Source organism: Dama dama, chromosome 5, assembly GCF_033118175.1.
Source record: "Dama dama isolate Ldn47 chromosome 5, ASM3311817v1, whole genome shotgun sequence".
NCBI lineage: Eukaryota > Metazoa > Chordata > Mammalia > Artiodactyla > Cervidae > Dama > Dama dama.
The window spans coordinates 110,467,330-110,492,733 of record NC_083685.1 but is presented as its reverse complement, the minus strand read 5'-3'; the positions used below and the strand labels follow the sequence as shown (position 1 = coordinate 110,492,733).

General features: G+C 39.6%; 1 protein-coding gene and 1 long non-coding RNA gene across 5 annotated transcripts in view; one reads left to right on the top strand and one right to left on the bottom strand.

The window, feature by feature from the left end:
• LOC133057464 (uncharacterized) overlaps window positions 1–21,101 on the bottom strand; it is a 36,394-nt gene extending 15,293 nt beyond the window's left edge. For 2 of the 3 annotated variants that reach the window (XR_009693033.1, XR_009693031.1), the window contains exons 1-4: window positions 21,050–21,101; window positions 20,540–20,722; window positions 18,322–18,404; window positions 6,160–6,399 (exon numbers count right to left, since the gene is read on the bottom strand). This is a non-coding gene — a long non-coding RNA (uncharacterized LOC133057464). Of the gene's footprint in view, window positions 1–6,159; window positions 6,400–9,215; window positions 9,395–18,321; window positions 18,405–20,539; window positions 20,723–21,049 lie in introns of all 3 variants that reach the window. The other variant, XR_009693032.1, reaches the window with a different exon arrangement.
• On the top strand, window positions 20,570–24,881 carry KRT24 (keratin 24). 2 transcript variants are annotated; one of them, XM_061143975.1, is made up of 9 exons: window positions 20,571–20,762; window positions 21,003–21,202; window positions 21,943–22,025; window positions 22,408–22,564; window positions 23,055–23,216; window positions 23,314–23,439; window positions 23,783–24,000; window positions 24,214–24,326; window positions 24,526–24,881. In XM_061143975.1, exons 1-9 carry the CDS (start codon window positions 20,588–20,590, stop codon window positions 24,627–24,629), a joined length of 1,338 nt encoding a protein of 445 aa, XP_060999958.1. In that variant the 5' UTR covers window positions 20,571–20,587; the 3' UTR covers window positions 24,630–24,881. The 2 variants fall into 2 exon arrangements, with proteins under 2 accessions (XP_060999956.1, XP_060999958.1); XM_061143973.1 differs by having other exon boundaries at window positions 20,570–21,202.
• Window positions 24,882–25,404: the final 523 nt, after the last annotated feature.

The following is a 25,404-nucleotide window of genomic DNA, read 5'->3' as shown; positions in this document are numbered from 1 at the left end:
TTCACAGTAGTCCATTTCAGGTTCATCTATAAAACAATAACAGTACTTCTCTCAAGTGGTTACTGTAAAGATTAAACAAATAAATTATCACAAAGTACACTTAAGGGTAAGCACTCAATAATTGTTAACTCATTTTTTAATACTCAATATTTATAGTGATTTTCAGATCTCATTTACCTTTGAATAAATATTTAAACAATATTTCAAGTGTAAAGGAGGTTAATTAAAAGTTCTGGCTTAGAATTTAAGTTTTTTTAATGTAGTACTTCATTTGTATTACAAAGTACACTTGATGTTTGTAACTCTCTTGATCAACATCTCCAAGAAAGGGAAATAAATTAGATAAACTGAAAACATAATTTCCTCAGATCAAATATTACCCCTCGACATTCAGCTGACTCTTAATACCCTATAGATACCCATGTTGTGATCCATTCATGAAAATCTGATTTCAAGATCCATCTGAAAGTATTAAGCAGATAATAATAATTATTATTAAGCAGGTAATAAGCACTAGAGTTATCCTTGAATTATTTTTATTGTAGTTATTTCTCCACTGATCTCCAGTAGCATATTGGTAGATCAGTGGAGAAATAACTCCAGAAAGAATGAAGGGATGGAGCCAAAGCAAAAACAACACCCAGTTGTGAATGGGACTGGTGATGGAAGCAGGGTTCGATGCTGTAAAGAGCAATATTGCATAGGAACCTGGAATCCATGAATCAGGATCAGTTAGGTCCATGAATCAAGGCAAATTGGAAGTGGTCAAATAGGCGATGACAAGAGTGAACATCGACATTCTAGGAATCAGTGAACTAAGATGGACTGGAATGGGTGAATTTAACTAAGATGACCATTATATCTACTACTGTGGGCAGGAATCCCTTAGAAGAAATGGAGTAGCCATCATAGTCAACAAAAGAGTCCAAAATGCAGTACTTGGATGCAATCTCAAAAATGACGGAATGATCTCTGTTCATTTCCGAGGCAAATCATTCAATATCACGGTAATCCAAATCTATACCCCGACCAGTAACGCTGAAGAAGCTGAAGTTGAACAATTCTATGAAGACCTACAAGACCTTCTAGAACTAACACCCAAAAAAGATGTCCTTTTCATTATAGGGGACTGGAATGCAAAAGTAGGAAGTCAAGAAACACCTGGAGTAACAGACAAATTTGGCCTTGGAGCACAGAATGAAGCAGGGCAAAGGCTAATAGAGTTTTGCCAAGAGAACGCAACAGTCATAGCAAACACCCTCTTCCAACAACACAAGAGAAGACTCTACACATGGATATCACCAGATGGTCAACACCGAAATCTGACTGATTATATTCTTTGCAACCAAAGATGGAGAAGCTCTATACAGTCAGCAAAAACAAGACCAGGAGCTGACTGTGGATCAGATCATGAACTCCTTATTGCCAAATTCAGACTGAAATTGAGGAAAGTAGGGAAAACCACTAGACCATTCAGGTATGACCTAAATCAAATCCTTTATGACTATACAGTGGAAGTAAGAAATAGATTTAAAGGACTAGATCTGATAAACAGAGTACCTAATGAACTATGGATGGAGGTCTGTGACATTATACAGGAGACAGGAATCAAGACCATCCCCATGGAAAAGAAATACAAAAAAGCAAAATGGCTGTCTGAGGAGGCCTTACAAATAGCTGTGAAAAAAAGGGAAGTGAAAAGCAAAGGAAAGGAAAGATATACCCATTTGAATGCAGAGTTCCAAAGAACAGCAAGGAGAGATAAGAAAGCCTTCCTCAGCGATCAATGCAAAGAAATAGAGGAGAGCAATAGAATGGGAAAGACTAGAGATCTCTTCACGAAAATTAGAGATACCAAGGGAACATTTCAAGCAAAGATGGGCTCAATAAAGGACAGAAATGGTAGGGATCTAACAGAAGCAGAAGATATTAAGAAGAGGTGGCAAGAATACACAGAACTGTACAAAAAAGATCTTCATGATCCAGAGAATCACGATGGTGTGATCACTCACCTAGAGCCAGACATCCTGGAAACTGAAGTCAAGTGGGCCATAGGAATCATCACTATGAACAAAGCTAGTAGAGGTGATGAAATTCCAGTTGAGCTATTTCAAATCCTGAAAGATGATGCTGTGAAAGTGCTGCACTCAATACGCCAGCAAATTTGGAAAACTCAGCAGTGGCCACAGGACTGGAAAAGGTCAGTTTTCATTCCAATCCCAAAGAAAGGCAATCCCAAAGAATGCTCAAACTACCACACAATTGCACTCATCTCACATGCTAGTAAAGTAATGCTTAAAATTCTCCAAGCCCGGCTTCAGCAATACGTAAACCGTGAACTTCCAGATGTTCAAGCTGGTTTTAGGAAAGGCAGAGGAACCAGAGATCAAATTGCCAACATCCAATGGATCATCAAAAAAGCAAGAGAGCTCCAGAAAAATATCTATTTCTGCTTTATTGACTATGCCAAAGCCTTCAACTGTGTGAATCACAATAAACTGTGGAAAATTCTGAAAGAGATGGGAATACCAGACCACCTGACCTGCATCTTGAGAAACCTGTATGCAGGTCAGGAAGCAACAGTTAGAACTGGACATGGAACAACAGACTGGTTCCAAATAGGAAAAGGAGTACGTCAAGGCTGTATATTGTCACCCTGCTTATTTAATTTATATGCAGAATACATCATGAGAAACACTGGGCTGGAAGAAGCACAAATTGGAATCAAGATTGCTGGGAGAAATATCAATAACCTCAGATATGCAGATGACACCACCCTTATGGCAGAAAGTGAAGAAGAACTAACGAGCCTCTCGATGAAAGTAAAGGAGGAGAGTGAAGAAGTTTGCTTAAAGCTCAACATTCAGAAAATTAAAGATCATGGCATCTGGTCCCATCACTTCATGGGAAATAGACAAGGAAATAGTGGAAACAATGGCTGACTTTATTTTTCTGGACTCCAAAATCACTGCAGATGGTGACTGCAACCATGAAATTAAAAGACGCTTACTCCTTGGAAGGAAAGTTATGACCAACCTAGATAGAATATTAAAAAGCAGAGACATTACTTTGCCAACAAAGGTCCGTCTGGTCAAGGCTATGGTTTTTCCAGTGGTCATGTATGGATGTGAGAGTTGGACTATAAAGAAAGCTAAGCACTGAAGAATTGATGCTCTTGAACTGTGGTGTTGGAGAAAACTCTTGAGAGTCCCTTGGACTGCAAGGAGATCCAACCAGTCCATCCTAAAGGAGATTAGTCCTGGGTATTCATTGGAAGGACTGAACTGAAGCTGAATCTCCAATACTTTGGCCACCTCATGTGAAGAGCTGACTCATTGGAAAAGACCCTGATGCTGGGAAAGATTGAGGGCAGGAGGAGAAGGGGATGACAGAGGATGAGATGGTTGGATGGCATGACTGACTCAACGGACATGAGTTTGAGCAAGCTCCGGGAGTTGGTGATGGACAGGGAAGACTGGCATGCTGCAGGCAATGGGGTCACAAAGAATCAGACACAACTGAGCAACTGATTCAAACTAACTTATCAAACTAAGGGAAAACAAATTCTCTCATTTATTTGTTGGAGAAGGAAAGCACTTAAGCCTGGTTAAGGGATCAGGAAGCCCTGAACTGCCTGGATTCAAAATAATTTCTACCTCTTTCTAGCTGTGTGTCTTTGTGAAAAGTATCTAACTGTTCTGTTGCTCAATATCATTACCTGTAAAACTGAGATAAAAATGATACTATCTAGTTCAGAGATAAAAATGATACTATCTAGTTCAAAGGAGTCAGTATCCAGTCCATGTACTTTGAAAAGTGCCTGGTTCATATTAATCTCTCAATAAATGTATCTGTATCAAAAGGTACAAACTGCTAGTTATCAGATAAATAAGTACTAGGGATATAATGTACAGTGATAAACATAATTAACACCACTCTATGTGATATCTGAAAGTCATTAAGAGAATAAATCCTAAGAACTCTCATCAGAAAAAATTAATTTTTTAAATTCCTATATCCATGGGGTCACAAAGAGTTGCATATGACTTAGCCACTGAACAATAACAAATTCCATATAAAAAAGATCTATATGAGATGAATGAATGTCCACTAAACTTCTTATGATAATCATTTCATGATGTATATAAGTCAAATCCTTATGCTTTACACCTTAAACTTATACAGTACTATCTGTCAATTATACCTCAATAAAACTGGAAGAGGAAATAAAAATTTTTTTTAAAAAAGTAAATGTAGGGAACTTCCCTGTTGGTCCAGTAGTTAAGACTCCATGCTCCCAGTATAGGAGGCCTGAATTTGATCCCTGGTAAGGGAACTAGAGGGCTTCCCTGGTGGCTCAGAGGTTAAAGTGTCTGCCTGGAATGCAGGAGAACCTGGTTCGATCCCTGAGCTGGGAAGACCCCCGGGAGAAGGAAATGGCAACCCACTCCAGTACTCTTGCCTGGAGAATCCCATGGAGGGAGGAGCCTGGTAGGCTACAGTCCATGGGGTTGCAAAGAGTCGGACACAACTGAGCAACTTCACATAAGGGAACTAGATCACACAAGCTACAACTAAAGGATCCCACATGCCACAACTGAAGATTCCTTCATGCCGAAACTAAGGCCCAGCATAGCCAAATAGATGAATAAATAAAAGTGAAATATTTAAAAATAAAATAAATGTAGCTATATAATGATGAAATTAGAGAACTTCAAAGACATAGGAGAGCTTAGAGGTTATGGAGTCCCTGTCAAGCTTCCCTAAAGAGGATTCAGGCCCCAAAAGGATGAAGTGGCTGGTTTAGAGTCATCCTTGGTTCTCAAAACAAGAGCAATAATCATATTAATCCCTTTAAAGGTGAACACTAACTCTCTCTACTTTATGATAGTGCTCAGGAACTGAACTGAATAAATCAGCCAACTAAAACAGAAGCATTTAGGAGAAAAAAAAAAAAATGACCTAATTCCAACCAATGTGTTGCCAAAATGGCAAGACTACAAAGAGAACAGAGAAAAAGGCACAGCTCCTGATCCTATTTCTTGTGATACTCATGCCTGCAGGAGTGTGGGGCTCAGCAAGGCCAAGGTGTTCCTGCTCAGGTGGGAAGTACTACCTGGCAAGGCAATTAACATGCTTGAACTAGTCTCAAAGGCAGGATGTAGCTGAAAGCTCTCCAGAAAGGGAAGAGGGATGTAACTGCTGTGGTTCATCAGAGCCTTTTACCTACTTAATGTAAAAAGGAGTATAGTTATATACAGTACTGAGAGAACATGGATTTTAATTTTTAAATTATCAAGATTACAATTTGCATCTTAAAAATTGCTTTACCACATCTACCTGTCACATACACATACAAACATACACACACAAAGAAGTTCTTTCTTTTTGCAAAGAAGTAAACTAATACAAAATATAAAATATCCTGTGATAATTTTTAAATTGCTCTGAAGGGGCAGAATTTAAGAAGGAAATACTGAATTTTCTGTGTAAGGAACCCTAAAAACTAAACGATCTATGCGCTTCACTGGTAAATTCTATCTCTTCAGGTGTGACACCTCTCAGCCAAAGAATCTCTCCCAGATAAGTGGGAGGCCAGGGACGGCCTCGGGTGACAATCTGGAGGAGAGGGTGTCAGCCATATGCTTACTTTGATGTAATGAAACGATTGTTGGGCAGAGTCAAAAGACCCAGGTTTCTAATTTTGGTTCTTACATGGACAAATTATATTACATAAAGGAAAACATAACTTTTGAGATTCAGGTTCCTTCTCTGTAAAATTTCCTGACCACTTCTCACAAAGCTCATAAGCATTTACTCTGCGAGTGTGCTCAGTTGTATCCAACTCTGTGCAACCCCATGGACTGTAGCCCATGGCTCCTCTGTCCATGGAATTTTCCAGGCAAGAATACTGGAGTGGGTTGCCATTTCCTTCTCCAGGGGATCTTCCCAACCCAGGGATCTCCTGCGTCTCCTGCATTGGCAGGTAGATTTTTTACCACTGTGCCACCTGGGAAGCCCATTCATAAGCGTTTGCTTATACACCAATATGTAGCCTCAGTTCAGTTCAGTTCAGTTGCTCAGTCGTGTCCGACTCTGTGACCCCATGGACCACAGCATGCCAGGCTTCCCTGTCCATCACCAATTCCCAAAACTTACCCAAACTCATGTCCATTGAGTCCCAGGGATGCCATCCAATCATCTCACCCTCCGTTGTCCCCTTCTCCTCCCACCTTCAATCTTTCCCAGCTTCAGTGTCTCTTCAAATGAGTCAGTTCTTCGCATCAGGTGGCCAAAGTATTGGAGTTTCAGCTTCAGCATGAGTCCTTCCAATGAATATTCAGGACTGACTTCCTTTAGGATGGACTGGCTGGATACATAGGCTGGTAGGGTTGAAAACTGCAAAAGTGATATAGAAATGCAAGCATGAAGAGCAGAAGAGATTAGACAAGAAAAATGATTTCTTATTTAAAGGGGAAAGAAGTCTTGAATCTGAGGAATCATTAGAACAAACTTGAAAAATGACTCCATGCCAATTAAGGATAGTGGTGTAGGTGTAAGTATAGGTTTCCATGGCTATAAACACCAGTGAAGGCAGTGTCATGATGCAATGACTGGGATCCACAGCAGTGGGCTTTTCCCAGGTGACAGACATACCATCTGGAACCTCAGTTATCAGAATACAGTATAAACAGGCTGCTGATTTGAAAATCAAAATCAACAGAGATTTGGTCCAGACAGATATTACAGCAAATATTCAGTAACTGAAGAATTAATGAGTCAAGTAAGAAACCTACACTCCTCAACCTCTTTCTTATAGGTAATAGTTTTGTGAGATTTTTAAAATAAAAAATAACGCATTGCAACATATACATAGCTAGCCTTCTATTTTTTTGGTAACTGCTGCTAGTGATCAAAATTCCAGAACTATTTTTAAATGGGCAAGGACATAAGGGTTATTAATTACCTCGATTTGTCGTTAAAAACAAAAAGCAGTCTTCTGTTCAAAAGGGGGTTGTATTCCAAGAGTTGTTTATAAATATTTCTAGGTAACAAACATATTTCACACTTACTATTTGTCACATATTACTCCTAGTCTTTTAGGAATATAATTTGTTTAATCCTTATGATAACTCTATGAAGTAGGAACTGGTGTCTTCATTTTACAGATGAAGAAACACCAAGGCACAGAGATGTTAAGTAATTTTCTCAACATCACACAGCTGGTAAACAGCCTGATAATGACTGGAGAGCTGGAAGTGCAAAAATGTGGTTCCAGGATTCTTTAAGTGCCATGCCAATGCTGACCTTTGGGAACTTGAATATATTTTCTTAGAACAAAGTTATTGTTGTTTTTGTTGTTCAGTCACTAAATTGTGTCCAACTTTTGTGACCCCATGGATTGCAGGCCTCTCCATCCCTCACTATCTCCCAGAGTTTGCCCAAGTTCATATTCATTGAACATGTTATAAATGAACAATGTTGTACATAGTTATAAAATTCCATGCTGGCTTATTTTACCACATGTAGCTGAGCTGAAATTCTGTAGATCTGTTGATGTACTATCCCTGGTTCCCATCACAGTGTCAGTCAGAGCAAGCACTCAATAAATGTTTCTTGAGCTTAATACACAAAGGACACCCCACTATGGACATAAGCACTCTAGAAGGATTTGGAGGATCCAACAGCAGGAACATAGGTGTCCTCCTTCCCAGCCTCGCCCACATCAGTCCCAACAGTTTGAGAGTGGAAAGGAATTTGGACTAATGGGCCAATGGAGGTAGAACAAGTCTTTGGCAGTTGACAGATGGGGGTCTTGGTTTTAACAGCAGCTCAAAATTTCAGTAGCAAAACTAAGGAGAGAATCTGGGTTTTTACTGCTGAGTAGGAGGATACGATTCCAAGTCTGTGACAGAAGGTGGTGTGAAACATTGTGTGGAATGGCAAGCTGAGTTGATAGGACCAAGCTACAGGGAAACTGGGTCTCTAACTAGGGCAGCTGTTTGTAAGCAAGGGAAGATGATAAATAAGCCATTGGCAACCAAGAGTGTACAGCTAGGTCAACCACCGAGACGGTAAATAAACTCTATTGTTACTTGGTTTTTTAAAATAAGCAAGTTATTTTTCTGACACTTTCTCAACATTGTGAAAATTACATGAGAGAAGATTTGATGGGAGCATATAAAAAGGAACAAAAATTTTATGCACGTTCTTCAAAATTAGGGACTGTGACTTTCCAAGATCTGAGTGCTTTTTGCAAGATGCTCAATTAATAATTGACAAAAATTGACATATTACTGTGTATAAAGTATAAACTAATAATATAATAATAGAGTGATAAATAATAAAGTAGAATAATACTAAAACAAGATTAATAGAATAAAATTATAGAATTATAAATAGAAAAGAGGTAATAGAATAAACAGAATAATCAATAAATATAACAAGTGAATAAGAAATAATACAGTAATAAGTGAACAGAATCACAACTGAATAGAGTAATAGGTGAATGGTAAATGAATGAAGCAATAGAACCAACTATTAACTATTACACTCAACATAAATGATGCAATGAATTTGAAATAATCATACGACCTTGTGAGCAATTAAAAAAGCTGGTATTAATTACCATATGTAAAACAGACAGGTAGTGGGAGCGGCTGCACAACGCAGGGAGCTCAAGCTGGTGCTCTGTGACAACCAAGACGGGTGGGATGGGCGGAGGTGGGAGGGAAGTTCAAGAGGGAGGGAATATGTATACTTATGGCTGATACACATGTTGTATGGCAGAAACCAACACAACATTGTAAAGCAATTATCTTCCAATTAAAAATAAATTAAGGGCTTCCCTGGTGGCTCAGAGACTCTCCCTGCCAATGCAAGAGACACGAGTTTGATCCCTGGGCCAGGAAGATCCCACATGCCGTAGAGCCACTAAGCCCATGAGTCACAGCTACTGAGCCTGTGCTCTAGGGCCTGGGGCCCGCAACTACTGAAGCCTGAGCATTCTAGAGCTTGTGCTCCACAAGAGACGCCATCTCAATGAGCAGCCCTCCCAGCTCAACTAGACAGGAGAACCTGCTCACCACAACTAGAGAAAGAAGTCTGCACACAGCAATGAAGATCCAAGATAGCCAAAAATATTTTAAATAAAGAACTAAACAAGGTATGTTTAATTGATTAATTTTGAAAAAGAAAGCAGGTATTAGACTTACCCTTTCCCCAAAATAAATTATTCTGAAGCTATCAAAATTCCCAAATTTAATTTTGAAAATCTTATGGTATAGCAGGAAGACATGATTCCAGTTTATTCAAACAGACATTTTGGTCCAACCTCCTCTTTGCACACAACAGCAAAATCTACAAAGCAGTGTAATGGAGAATATTCTTTATCCTATGAATAAATAAACAAATTAAAATGCAGATGCCTTAGAGCTTTAGGTAATACCATTAACTACATTGAGATCTTAAATCATCACTCTGAGTTTTGAATTTTTTTATTTTAAAAGAAATAAATTAATCTAAATTATTATGCATGCTTCATCCTTTTCTAAGTGGTAAAGAATTATTCAAAACGTGCCTGTCTAGTCTTATCTTTAGACTAGACAGCAGAAAATGCATATAATTTAATAGAAAATATTTTAGAAATAGTCTTATTTGAAGCAATTTTTAAGCAGTTTCCAAAAGCACTGGTATCAAAGTAAGGTTTATCTACAGAACAAAATGGAGGTCAAATGCCCAGTTGATGTCTTGAAAACTTTGACGAGTGCTGGCCTATGAAAACGAAATTGAAGAAAGAGACTTACCACAAAATAGAATCATGCCTCATGCTTGTCTACCTCACCTTCAAAACAATAATTTTCTTCAAGATTCATTTTATTAATAGCAAAATCAACCACAGAAAATAGAAGTACAGTTTTAATTTAGTTTAAAAATCTTTTAAACCTTAATAGAATATGGTAGAAATCCATCCCAACACCAAGGGGAATTCATGCAGCTAGTGAGCCAAGTGACTCCAAATTTTGACTACGCAATTTAATCTTGTCCCGGCTGCAGTTTGGCGCCACCTTCTGGCAGTTGTCTTCTATGTCTAAAATCAAGAGAATTCTGGGACCCGCTAACTTCAAGAAAGTAGGCCATGGGTATTTTTATTGCATTATATATGGCTGTTCAAGGACTGATGTCCCCAGTATAGAAATTCATGAATGTATATCTATGAGTTAACCATACCAATCAGAAATGAGTACATGATATACATAAGCAATTTATGGCCAACTAGTGTTAAAAAGTGACCAATGGCCAACATCTGTAGTAAACCAAGAAAGGCATTAAAACAGGTCCAGTTTGTTTAATGATTAAACTCATGGTGTAGGGAAAAGGAACTAATACATCGCTGGATGGACTGTAAATTGGCAAAAAAACTTCATAAGAACACCTCAGCACCAGATATTGAAGAAAATAATATATCCTAAAGGGCCAACAGCTCTATTTCTAGAAATTTATTCTTAAATAATCAGTTATTTATTATATGTCTATTCCTCCTAGCAGTGTTTTATCACAGTGAAAAATTAGGCATAATAAAATATCCGACAATGAAGAATCAACAGACAATCAACAGTCCATAAGAGGAGAGTCATGCAGCCATTAAGGATATTCAGGTTCATGGACTGACCTGAAAAGATGTCAATCATTAATTAAACAAAAAGTAGAGTTTCAACACAGAAAATATGCTATCATCTACCTTTAAAAGAAAAAGAATTGTACACAAATTATATACGTGCTCAATAAAAAATGGAAACAATATACCTATAAGTGTTAACAGTGGTTATTCACTGGTAGTGAAAATATGGGTGATGTTTATTCCTGCTTCATGTTTATATATATTTTCCAATTTTTTCTGTGATAAATATCAGTAAAATTTTTGAGTCTTCCAAGAAAAACCATCTGTTTGTTTAAATGTTTTTACAATGAATATGTTCCTATTTTTAATCTTAAAGGAAAAATAAAAGAGTAGTCAAGTGGTAAGTAATGTCATAGAAACTTTAAGAACAATTAAGAAAGAAGAAGTCATGGGGAGGAGAAGCTGGTAAATTAGGAGCTGGTGACTGGGATAAGAAACCCGTTCTAGAAGAGGCAGGGTTTGAATGGTGGTGAAATGTGGACACACGGAAAGAAGAGAACCGGGCATGGTTTGGGTTCTCGGCTGGCTCCAGGACGAATCATACAAAGTGCTTCTAGAAACACTCAGTCACCTACCACGAAGAGGTGATAGGTCAGTGTCCAAACATCACCCATTTACCCTTTCTAGAAGTATCAGGGACTTCCCTGGCAGTGGTTAAGACTTCGCCTTCCATTGCAGAGGGCCTGGGTTCCATCCCTGACCGGGGTACTAAGCTTCCACCTGCCTCACAGCCAAAAAATCAAAACATAAAACAGAAGCAGTGCTGTGACAAATTCAATAAAGACTTTTAAAGAAGAAATATCAATACGTGTGTCTACTCTGCACCGAGAACGGCAATGGTAGGCCCTGGACTTACTGTTGAACGCCACTGTGGGAAGAACGCTAGGCTTACCCCCATGCACTCTTCAACCTCAGATTCCCAGACACCAGGTTTCTCTGCCTCCTTCCAGGGCGCAGGCACCAGAGGAGAACTATTGCTTGCCGGGACCTGTTTCTCATTCATCTAGTCAAGCCCCACATTAGAGCTAAGTCTTGGTTCATTTTCTCCCTTCCTGAAAAGATCTGGCTTCTTAATCAGCATTCCCACCTGTTCCCTTCATGCAATAGTAACCATACAGACTGGCCCCCAGGTTCAATCCTCCCAAGCCTGGCCCAGATCTACAACCTCCCAATTCATACTTGCCCTGTCCTGTGAACCCTTCCCATCTGAGGCCACAGCTCTGCAATGGTTTCCCAACAGCCGTGTTCCCCTAGGGTCAGCCCTGTGCCTCTTCTCTCACAAGCAAAAAACAATTTGGCTAAGTACTAGGAAGATTTCCAAGTGTTCCATTAATTTGTACATGGCATTCTCTTATTATTTTCACCTTTCCTGTACCCACAGTTATGTCTCCTCTCCCATTCCTAATTCTGTACTTCTTAATCTCTCTCTCTTTTCCTAAATCAGAACCACAAAGATGTCATCTATTTTAATGGTCTCTTTAAAGAATCAGTTTCTGAGCATCTGTATGTATTTGTTATTTTCTATCTCGATGTCAGCTCTTCTTCTTATTCATCTATTTTATTTTGTTGTTCTTTTAAAAAAAATTTTGTAGGGACATCCCTGGCAGTCCAGTGGTTAAGACTTTGCTCCCCAGTGCAGGGGGCGCACATTCAATCCCTGGTCAGGGAGCTAAGAACCCACATGCCTGGCGGCCAAAAACCAAAACATGAAACGGAAACAGTATTGTAACAAATTCAATAAAGACTTTAAAAGTGGTCCACATCAAAAAAAAAAAACTAAAAAAAATTTTGTAGTAAGGTTCTTCATTGTTAGTCTCTCTTTAATAATGCAGCTATTTGAGGTTATGAATTTTCCTCTACAATTTTAGCTATAACTCAAAAGTCCAGGTCTGGAGTTTTCTTCATTACTTTCTAGTTGGTTCGTAATATGGGGTTTGATTTTCTTTGGTCCAGGAGTTTAGGAGAATGTGTCTGAGTTTACAAATTAAGGTTGTTCCAGTTGTCTTTTTATTGCTGAATTCTAATTGTGTCAAATAAAAACAAATCTGGACTTAGATAAGGATGATTTTCCTTAGAAAGACTCTTGCAGTAGGAAGATTGCTCTGATGTCAGAAATATACAAGCATGTCAAAATCATGCAGAAAAGAGTTTTTTTTAAATAGACTAAAATAGGAGGCAGGCAGAGATACACAGAATCTTTGGAGAGGAAGCAGGGCAAGCAAGGAGAAAAGACCTCTGGGATCTGACAGGAAAAGAGTCTGCTTCTCCTGAGGTCAGCTGATTCCAAGGAGCAGTTCTAAGGGAGGCATTTCCACTTTTTTTGTACTTGCTCAAGTTTGAGGGCACATATGCCACAGCTAGAGAGTCCGTGCACATGATGCAAAGATCTCACAACTAATGCAGCCAGATAAATAAATTCTTTTTTAAAAAGCCATGAGGTTAGGGCCTGAGAGCCCTTAGCAACGGTGACTGTGACCATTTTGGGGAAGGATGGCCACATGGGGTCACTTTATAGCTCAGAAGGTTGAGTCCCCAACTTTCTGGAGACTCAAGAAAAGTGACCTGCTCAAAAAAAAAAAAAAAAAAAGTCAGAAGAAGCTGAGGGGTCAACCTCAGAGAGACAGAGAGGAGACTGCCCAGCAAACTGACTCAGTAATGGCGAGAGACATGGGAGCCTGGGTCATGCCACTCACGTTACCATCTGGGTTATAGCTGTCTGTGAGTCCTCTAAATAGATGCTGTCTACCTTGTATGAAGGAAGATCCAAAAGGACCTTTCAAGCAAAAACAGTCCAACTCTGTGCTTAGTTCAGTTCAGCTCAGTTCAGTCACTCACTCATGTCCAACTTCTTTCGACCCCATGGACTGCAGCACACCAGGCTTCCCTGTCCATCACCAACTCCTGAAGCTTACTCAAACTCAGGTCCATTGAGCGAGTGATGCCATCCAACCATCTCATCCTCTGTTGTCCCCTTCTCCTCCCACCTTCAATCATTCCCAGCATAAGGGTCTTTTCCAATGAGTCAGTTCTTCGAATCAGGTGACCAAAGTATTGGAGTTTCAGCTTCAGTTCAGTCCTTCCAAGGAATATTCAGGACTGATTTCCTTTAGGATGGACTGATTTGATCTCCTTGCAGTCCAAGAGACTCTCAAAAGTCTTCTCTAACACCACAGTTCAAAAGCATCAATTTTTCGGTGCTCAGCTTTCTTTATAGTCCAACTCAAAGCTTTGACTAGATGGACCTTTGTTGGAAAAGTAATGTCTCTGCTTTTTAATATGCTATCTAGGCTGATCATAACTTTTCTTCCAAGGAGCAAGCATCTTTTAATTTCATGGCTGCAGTCACCTTCTGCAGTGATTTTGGAGCCCAAAAAAATAAAATCAGCCACTGTTTCCACTGTTTCCCTATCTATTTCCCATGAAGTGATGGGACCAGAGGCCATAATCTTAGTTTTCTGAATGCTGAGCTTTAAGCCAACTTTTTCACTCTCCTCTTTCACTTTCATCAAGAGACTCTTTAGTTCTTCTTCACCTTCTGCCATAAGGATGGTGTCATCTGCATATCTGAGGTTATTGATATTTCTCCCGGCAATCTTGATTCCAGCTTGTGCTTCATCCAGTCCAGCATTTCCCATGGTGTACTCTGCATATAAGTTAAATAAACAGGGTGTTTTACAATATACAGCCTTGACATACTCCTTTCCCGATTTGGAACCAGTCTTTTGTTCCATGTCCAGTCCTAACTGTTGCTTCTTGACCTGAATACAGATTTCTCAGGAGGCAGGTCAGGTGGTCTGGTATTCCCATCTCTTTCAGAATTTTCCACAATTTATTGTGATCCACACAGTCAAAGCCTTTGACATAGTCAATAAAGCAGAAATAGATGTTTTTCTGGAACTCTCTTGCTTTTGCTTTTTCAATGATCCAATTGATGTTGGCAATTTGTTATCAGGTTCCTCTGCCTTTTCTAAGACCAGCTTGAACATCTGGAAGTTCACGAACTGTTGAAGCCTGGCTTGGAGAATTTTGAGCATTACTTTGCTAGCATGTGAGATGAGTAAAATTGGGTGCTAGTTTAAGCATTCTTTGGCATTGCCTTTCTTTGGAATTGGAATGAAAACTGACCTTTTCCAGTCCTGTGGCCACTGCTGAGTTTTCAAAATATGCTGGCATATTGAGTGCAGCACTTTCACAGCATCATCTTTCAGGATCTGAAATAGCTCAACTGGAATTCCATCACCTCCACTAGCTTTGTTCGTAGTGATGCTTCCTAAGGTCCACTTGACTTCGCATTCTTGATGTCTGGCTCTAGGTGAGTGATCACACCATCGTGATTATCTGGGTCGTGAAGATCTTTTTTGTATAATTCTTCTGTATATTCTTGCCACCTCTTCTTAGTATCTTCTGCTTCTGTTAGGTCCATACCATTTCTGTCCTTTATTGCGCCCATCTTTGCATGAAACGTCCCCTTGGTATCCCTAATTTTCTTGAAGAGATCTCTAGTTTTTCATGTTTATTGTTTTCCTCTATTTCTTTGCATTGATCACTAAAGAAGGCTTTCTTATCTCTCCTGGCTATTCTTACTTCAACCCATCTTAAATCTCCACCTCTACTCAGTCACTAGGTGGCGCTAGAGATAATGAACACACCTACCAATACAGGAGACCTAAGCGAAGCTGGCCGGTTCCCTGGGTGGGGAAGATCCCCTGGCGAAGGAAATGGCAGCCCTCTCCAGTGTTCATGCCTGGAGAATTCCATGAACCGGGGAACCTGGTGGGCTACAGTCCATATAGGACATGACTAAAGCAACTTAGCACATACAAAGTCACGTGTCTGTTCTCCTAACTCTCCATAAACTGACTCAAGGATCTTCAGGAAAATTAGGGAACTGAGCTGTGTAAAGGAATTCTAGAGTCTTCAAACACGACAAGTACAAAGCTAAGTCTTTTCTTTCAGAACAAAATTTGGCAAAATGTCACCGAACAGATGCAGGTGGGGAAGCAAAGGCCTTAAGCAGACACACTTAACTGAAGCTACCAAGAGAAGAATGGAAAGATAACAGGGAAAGAATTCAGGAAAGGAGAGGAAGATGTGAAGGAAGATAAGCACTCACAGCATTGGTGGATTTCTGCTCTATCTGTAACTTCTTTGGTGTCTGACAAGAGCACCGGGTTGAAATCGATTTAGGGATGATGCCAGATCCAACTAGAACCACCTCTCAGAATACTTCTTGTTGCAAAAAAATTTTTTTTCCTCCAAGTAGTTGAGCCTGGTGGGGCTCACAGTGGCCACCACCAGGACACGAATCTAAAAAATGATTCTCTACAAGGGAGACTCCAGCTCATTCTGGCATGTCCTTGCTGCTCCCTCCACAAATAACACCTCTCCTCACCAATAACCCTTCCAACACACACACACAATCACAAACCCAGAAGATGGAGAAATAAAGACTTCGAAGGCAGAACAAACAGTAGGGGACAAAAGTGATCAAAGTGTTCACAAAGCAAGTCAGGCCAGGCTGTATTTCATTCATTTCAAGGAATACTTAGTGACTCTCCACAGAGAGACTGTACACACATCAAATTGGAGCTTTTCCCTTTCCCCGGCTATCTGCCACCAAAATTTCTGTCAACACGCCACAAATTCTCTGGTGCCCACTTCCTTCCCTTAGCTAATCTGATCTTGTGCTTTTATCTCAGTATTCTCTGGAATGAACAGACGGTAGGTACCCTGAGATCATTCTATTATTAACTCAAAAGATTAATCAGGGGCAACATGCCACATTCTTTAGTGTTTAGTTTTCCTCCTAATCTAAAAACATGCAGCTTATTCCTCTGAAATCTTTTAAAATACAAATCCATCTCACAAAAAAAAATGCTGCTGGTTACTATTGGCAAATCATTCTGCACTTATTACAAAAGTCAGGTGCTACAGTGAAGTGTCATTTATATGATCCTTCACAGGTAAAAATACATAAATAAATGAACTGCTAATCACAAAGTAATCAAACATACATGGAACTGAAGGCAGAGCATTGAGCTGGGAGCCTGGACACCCAGGATTCAGTCTATTGCTTTTAAACAATTATATATTAAAAAAAACTACCAGATGCCAGGCACTGAAGCCAGCATTCCTGAATGTTCTGTTTCACTGGAACCTCATCCAATTCTGAAAGCTTTCATTTTACAGGTGAAAGAAATGCCGAGAACTAATGTGTAATCTTTGGCAAATCATTATTTTAAGTAAACAAATTATTAAATTCAGGGATGTCTGAGAACAACAGGGACTAAGGTTTATTAAAGAATTCTAACACTTCAAACAGGAAGAACACTTTATTTACATATGTGATTAAAATTCTTTAATTCGTGAAATGCCAACATTCCAGACAGTTTGTAACTCACGGAATCTAGATTAGTCTGTTGGATAGAGTCACTATTTAAAAGAAAAGGCACATAGAAAGAGAAAGCATAAAAATGCATTTAAGGAAATCCAAACAGAGGGAATTCCTATGGGTTTACCTCCACATTTATTCACCCACTGCCTCATTAGGTAAAGAATTTGAAAAATAAATAAAAAATAAAATGAAGCTATGAAATCTCAAAAAAAAAAAAAGAAAAGAAAAGAATTTGAGGCCAGGCTTCCCATGTGACTCCATGGTAAAGAATCCACCTGCCAACACAGGATATGCAGGAGACATGGGTTTGATCCCTGGGTCAGGAAGATCCCCTGGAGTAAGAAATGGCAACCTGACCCAGTATTCTTGCCTGGAAAATTCCATAGACAGAGGATCCTGGCAGGCTACAGTCCCTGGGGTCACAAACAGTCAGACATAACTGAGCACACACACATACACAATGGTCATTTACTTATTAAATGCCTTTCCCAGCAGTCATCTCCAAAGTATAGAATAAAGAATAAAAGAATAATATCAGAGACGTATCTCAGAATCACTTAGTTTTTTTTTCTGCGGGATCTTAGTTCCCTAACCAGGGATCGAACCCAGGTCCCAGCGTGACAGCTCTGAGTTCTAAAGACTGAACTGCCAGAGAATTTCCAGAATAAGTGAATTTTTAAACTGAGTTTTAAAAACAAAGAAGAGATAGATGTCAGCTTTTAAAATTGTATCAAGAAGAAAGCTAAAAATAAGAAACAAGAATACCTCAGTCATCTCAAGCTTCCTCAGTTAAGACTCAAATATCTAAATATCCCAAAATAGACGATACATAAAGTTTCCAAACTGAAACTGCTACAACTCAGATGACAGCTATAGAAAAACTCCACAAACCGCAGGAAAAATTCAGAGGCCAAAGATACTGCTAAACTTTGTCTCTTCTCATTCTTCTCACCTAAAGCTCTTTCTACCCAGGATCTGAAATTTCTAAGTTTCACCAAGTTTCTTCCACTTAGGTGTTGTGCCTTTCTTTATACTTTTTAGCCAAATGCCAGCCTTTATGAAAGTGGAAAGATTACATTTCATCATTTGAAAAGGAAGGAAAAGAAAGGGACTGTTCCTCCCAGAACCCTAATATTTGCATATAATTTACCCATTACTGTTTAGACTTCTTTAGTTTCATAGCTTTGGGGAGAGGTTAGGCAAGGTGACCAAAGTACTTTAATGGGCGGTGCACTTTTTAACTTACCTTAGTACAGTGTAATGAGAACTACTCCCAGTTTAACGATTTAAAGTTTAGGAAACACCTTGAATCCTCAAAGCACTGATGCACTAAAAGTAAAAACAGTGACACACCATTACTGCAAAAACAGTAGAACCTAAAAGCTAAGAACCTAAAGAGTTACACAGTAAAAGGAACAATCACCTGTTTAATAATATGTCCCCATCAAAGGCAGTCTAAGAAAGAAATCAAAGCAGGCAGAACACTGGACAACAAACAATTGAATATAAAGATTCAAGAACTCACACAGTTTAACAGAGACTGCCAAGATAAGCAAGAAAGTTGTAAATAAAAGTCAGCGACTTGGGCCTAAAGCTCAGCAAGCCAAGAAATATTTTTGAAAGCATCTATACCTTCCTAAAAAACCCACTTTTTAAAAATTGCTGCAAAATGCCCATAATGTAAAATTTACCATCTAAATGATTTTTCAGTGTACAGTTCAGGAATGTTATGTACATTCACATTATTATGTGACCAACCTCCAGAACTCCTTTCTCTTGCAAAACTAAAACCCTGTACCCATTAAACAACTAATTTCCCCTCCCCAAGTCACTGGCAACAACCAATCTATTTTTGGTCTCTGAATTTGACTATACCAGGTACCTCATATAAATAGAATCATGCAGTATATCTAAACAGAAAAAAAAAAAACAAAAAAAAAACTTTCAAACCAGAGAAACTACTAGCAGAGGCAAATGGAAATAATCTAAAGAACAAAGGGACAGAAAAACAGGAAGCAGAAAGTGAACAACGGGGGAGGATTCTAGATTTCAGTATCTATGAAATATGATCTCAACCATAACGTTAGTTATCAGAAGTGGATCTAGATCCTCTTTTCTAAATATCTTTCAAACAAAAACAGAAAAAACCTGAGCAGAGAGTAGACTGGAAACTCCAGGTTTGGGTATCTGCAAAACAACTCCAAGCCTAACACTGGTTCTCAGAAGTGAATCACATAAAATTTTTTTAAAATAAAATAAAAAATAAAGTAAATTTAGGGAATTTCCTGGCAGTCCAGTGGTTAAGATTCCGCACATCCACTGCAAGGGACACAGTTCACTCTCTGGTTGGGGAACTAAGATCCTGAGTGCCTCATGGTGCAGCCAAAAATAAATGAATGAATGAATAAATAAATTTTAAAAGGAGTGATTCAGATCCTCTTCTCTAGTTATCAACAAAATCAACATTATCTCTTCATTTCTTAAGATCTGATTCTAAAGAAGGAAGTTGATGTTGTTGACTTAAAAAAAATAGTCACAACCTAGAAGTAGAGAGTCATGCTTTAGTTGGTGGGAATTTTTAGGACCTGAAGCCTGGGAACAAAACATAACTCTCAGCTTCTAGGTTGTGACTGTTTTTTAAGTCACCAGTATCATTATTTCATATTCCAGTTCAGTCAGAAAGAAAAGCATCTTTGCAGCACAGCATCACACCGCTAACTCTGATGTAATACTAAAACCATCTGCCTGAACACTTTCTCAATCTTTCTTAGACTTTCTCTGAGCAAATAAACGTCATTAAGATCTAATAATGCATACATATAAATGTGGAATACTATTGTTTCAGAGTTTCTTAGTAACAGTAGAAATAGCTAATTCGATCTCAAAATATTATACAAAGGAAGACAATCATCTAAAGTCACAAAATTCAAAAACCTTAGAAATAGGCAATTGAAACAGAGAAGGACAAGCAAACCCGAAAGAAATGCTGATGCTAAAGCTCATTTCAACTTAAAGAGAACAAAGTGAACAAAAAGTCGCAAGTTTGATGGGAAATTTCCATTCTCATCATATTAAGTATATTTTCATTACACCTGTTAATCTGGGGATGTGCCCTGCAATTGGGAAATCATGAAGCAAATTTAACACAATTACTCTTTCAGAAAAGAGTTATCAGTCACCAAACCTCTGAAAGATTAAAACTGTAATTCTGAAAAATATTTTTTTTTGCTTTGCTCCACCTTATTTCTCTCTTAATTTAGTAGAGGCCCCGAGGCTCTGACCTAGCTTCAGAGAATGAGCCAGTAGAGTGGGTTCAGAGGGGGAAAAAGTATGCAGTTGCAGATTAGCAAAGGTGTTACAGGGATTAAGAAGTGACACAGCCAAGGAACACCCTAAAAGTGTGTATATAAGGGCCCAAGAGGCAGCCTGCAAATAGGTTCTTCACGATCACCTCTCCTACTCACCTGGACAAGCCAGACCTTCGCAGGAACACCATGTCTTGCTCATCTCGCATGTCCTCCTCCAGGGCTGGAGGCAGCAGCTCCGTCAGGGTTTCTGCTGGTGGCAGCAGCTTCAGCAGCGGAAGCAGATACGGTCTCGGGGGAGGCTCTGCCCGGGGCTTCCGAGGAGGGGCCGGCAGCTGTGGCCTGAGTGGGGGCGCAAGCGGAGGCTTTGGAGGGGGCTTTGGTAGCTCCTCCATAGGGGGCGGTTTTGGAGGAGCTTCGGGTTCTGGGATTGGCTTTGGCGGGGGCTCTAGCTTTGGCGGGGGTTCTGGCTTCGGCGGGGGCTCTAGCTTTGGCGGGGCTTCTGGCTTCGGCGGGAGTGCGGGGTACGGCGGAGGCGCTCGTGGAGGTTTCTACAGCTATGGTGGTGGCGTGGGTGCTGGCCTGGGTGGTAGCCTTGGTGACGGGGGGCTTTTCTCTGGAGGTGAAAAGCAAACCATGCAGAACCTCAATGACCGGCTGGCCAATTACCTGGATAAAGTCAGGGCCCTGGAAGAAGCCAACGCTGACCTAGAGAACAAAATCAAGGAGTGGTATGAGAAATTTGGACCCAGGTCTGGGGATGGTGGAGCTGGAAGAGATTACAGCAAATACTATCCAATCATTGAAGATCTCAGGAATCAGGTGAGACACTAGCCATGCTGAGTTTCTGTTATTTCTGTATCTTTCCCATTTATTCAGATCATGAATGATGGATTTAAGTCACAGAATTATTTGAAAACATATTTGTTTTGTTGTATGTGTAAAACGGGATTACAAGACATCCCAACACATTAATTTTGTTTGCATCTCACATTTGAGTATTTCTACATAAAAGTAGAATTTACACAATGCCAGGTAGCTAATTAACCTAAGAGTGATGGCTATAAATCAACATTAGCTTCCTCTAATTTTTCATCATGATTAATTCTGGCAGGTTGATGTCCTTTAGCCTCTTACTAGACTTAAATAGCCTTATAACTATTTTTCTTCATCGAAAACCTGGTGCAAATAGTGTATGAGAATGTGATGGAGTCTAAAATGTTTAGATATAGTTGTATGGGAAATATATTTTTAAAGACTCTTTTATTTTCTGAAAAAGCTCATAGAATAACTGACCTTCCAAAACAGCAAAAATATGTAGAGGATTGTGTTCTGTGAAACAATGCTCCATGCTCATTCCAGCAAATGTACAGGCTGCTAATTTTTGCAGAAGGATGTAGTCTAAGTACATTAGGGTCATCAATGCAGGTGTCATTACTAAGCAAATTTTAACTCACTTTTAAAGGTTCGCTCAGGAGACATCTACTCTCACAGATGGGCATGTAGACATAGGTTTAAAAAAATAGCAACCATGATTTATTCACTATTATTGTCTTTTCTAGATCATTACTGCCACCATTGAAAATGCTGGGATCATTCTGCAAATTGATAATGCCAGACTGGCTGCTGATGACTTCAGACTGAAGTAAGAAAAGTGAAGACTTGAAAACAAACATTGTAGGAAAAATAAAATTCAATCCCTTAGCTTAGTTTATTCTAAATTTTAAAGAAATCTTTTAGGGGATCAAGACCTAAATTCACAAACATCCCAAGGGTACATTTTACAAAACCCTCATTCCACAAGCAAGAGCAAAACGAAAGCAATTTCAGGATGAAATTTTTGCTGTCAAAAATATCAGATATCAATAGAGTTAATGTACGGTTCAGATTTTGCTTTACAAGGGGAAAACTCCTAAGAGAAAACTTATCGTTCATTGATCAAATTGCTCAGGGGACAAAACGTTTTCTTGCATATGTGAGAATGGACTGTACTGTACTTTGAAATGGGCTGTACTGTACTCTTCCAGATATGAGAACGAGCTGCATCTCCGGCAGACTGTGGAGGCTGACATCAATGGCCTGCGGAAAGTCTTGGATGACCTGACCATGACTCGCTCTGACCTGGAGATGCAGATTGAGAGCCTCACTGAGGAGCTGGCCTACCTGAAGAAGAACCACGAGGAGGTAGGAACGGGGTCCACATTAATCAACAATGCTGGCCTACAGAGGTTCCCCCACATCCATTCTATAAAAATAAAATAAATTCCATCTGGATGGACTTTCAGCTTCTGTAACCAGGAGGGAAAAAAAGTAATCATGAAAAAATTATATGTGAATTTGGTGGGGTTTTTTTTTTCCTTTCAGTGTCCTAGTTTCAACTTTTTCTTGGCTTATGCACATCTTAGGAAATCATTGCTTTTCTTTTAAGTTTCTCTTTTCTTTGTTGGCTGCACTGGGTCTTCATTGCTTGATTTCTCTAGTTGCGGCGATCAGGGGCTGCTCTTCATTGCGCTGGCTTCTCTTGTTGCAGAGCACCAGCTCTAGGGCACACCGGCTTGAGTGGTTGTGGCACCCATCCCCTGCCCTGGCAGGGGGATTCTTAACCACTGGACCACCAGGGTAGTCTGGGAGGTCATTGCTTTCCATCACTATGGTCCTTTTTGCTTCGTGCTAGGAAATGAAGAGTATGCAAGGAAGCTCTGGAGGGGACGTGACTGTGGAAATGAACGCTGCCCCAGGCACGGACCTGACTAAGTTACTGAATGACATGAGGGCACAGTATGAGGAGCTGGCTGAGCAGAACCGCCGTGAGGCCGAGGAGCAGTTCAACAAGCAGGTAGATCATCACCCTTAGCCTCTGAGTCTGTGGCCACGTGTGAGCCACTTCCTGTCATTGCACCAGCCTGCAACAACTGCATTTTATTTGTATTTAGAGTGCCTCACTGCAAGCGCAGATCTCTACTGATGCCGGGGCAGCCAGTTCCGCCAAGAATGAGATCACAGAACTGAAACGCACTCTGCAAGCCCTGGAAATTGAGCTGCAGTCCCAACTGGCCATGGTTTGTGCAAAGAGCTTCTCAAAACTCTCCAACGGGGAAGTTGAGCAGTTGGTTTCCTTTCTTTGCCAAGATGTCCCACTTGGCATGTCATAAAAGCAGGATTAGGGAGGACTGTATTATGGTTGTCAAAAGCATAAGACATTCCAGTTAAAGATAATATATCTATTTCCATGAAAGATTTAGTTTAAAAAATAATGGCAAGAAAAATTAAGGAAGCAGAGAGCGCCATAGAAGTTGTAACTCATGGAAAGTGCATTTCTCTTAGTATCTTATAAAATGTATTTTTTAAAAATCATCCAATGATTTGTTTTCATGATGAAATTTTTATTTGCTTTTCTCTTAGAAAAGCTCCTTGGAAGGGACCTTGGCTGACACGGAGGCCAACTACATGGTGCAGCTGTCGCAAATTCAGATGCAGATCAGCAGCCTGGAGGAGCAGATCTGCCAGATCCGGGGTGAGACCGAATGCCAGAACGCAGAATATGAGCAGCTGCTGGACATCAAGACCCGCCTGGAGATGGAGATTGAGACCTACCGCCGCCTGCTTGATGGAGAAGGAGGGTAAATGAAAGTCAGGAACATGCTAAATGCAGACCCTGGTGTATTTATGTTATGCATAACAAAAAGGGGTGTGGACCCAGACTTGTGTTTATAATGCAAGAGTTACACAGTCCGATGAAAAGACTGCTGCCATCTTGGGAAAGAGTCCATTGCGTGGAGGGTTTCTCCTGCCTTTGCAAAGTGCAAAAACAAACAAATTCTTTTTTTCTCCAGTGGTTCTGGTTTTGGAGGATCTGATTTTAGAAGTTCGGGATCCAGAAACATGGGATCCAGGGATTCATCCATGTCTGATGGCTCAAGATCTGGAATTTCTGTCCAAAGCAGAGGTAGATATTTTTTTCATGTTTCTGATTATTTTATAATGGAAACATAAAGACATGCTTTGCTTCTCAAACAGCAAGTATGTACTGTTGTTCACATCATCTTACCCAGATAGAACATACTCAATGAATACATTTGGATTTCTCTTGATCTACGTTTCTGTGAGTTTCTGTGAGACTGACATTGTGATTCTGCGATTTTCAGACCCAAGCAAGAGTAGAGTGACTAAGACCATCATAGAAGAGGTGGTGGATGGCAAAGTCATCTCATCTCAAGTCAGCAATGTTTCTGAGGTGAAACTGAAATAAGCAATTTCCAGATCAACAAGAGTGTCTTTCAGAGGAAAAAAAAAAAAAAACTCTAAAGGACACCAATGAAGAAACTGCATCAATCTAGCCATCTTTCAGGATCACTTCAGGGAAAAGTATCTATCCAGAAATAGAAGATGAACCAATTTTTCTGCATCCTCTTCTTTTCTTATTAGAATGCTCTTGAAAAAGTTGAAAGACAGCTTTGCTTTAATTGTTTCTGTGCTTCAATAAACTTACTTTTGCAAGTTAACTAAATTATTCCTGAATTTTTTTAAGAAATGCAATACTTTAACCTAGAAATGAAGCTACCAGTTATGACCTAGCTGCATTATCATCATGAATAATAATATATGTATTATACATTATTTATATAGTATCTTCTTCATGAGAATCAAAATTATAGCCATTTTGTATGTGGGAAATTTTAACAACATCACATTAGAACACATTGATAGTTGATTAGACCTCAGGGTCTCTACAACTGCAGTTAACAGTTCAGCCCAAAGAAGGATGAGATTATTTGAATAATCAATCTATAATTAATTACTGTCTAATTTCTTTTTTCTGCTTTTATTTTTGAGTTTGATTTTATATTAGAGTATGTTGTTGTTTAGTCACTAGCCCCTTCCAACTCTTTTGCGACCCCATGGACTGTAGCCCACCAGGCTCCTCTGTCCATGGGATCATCCAGGCAAGAATACTGGAGTGGGTTGCCCTTTCATCCTCCAGGAGATCTTCCCAACCCAGGGATCGAACCCAAGTCTCCTGCTTG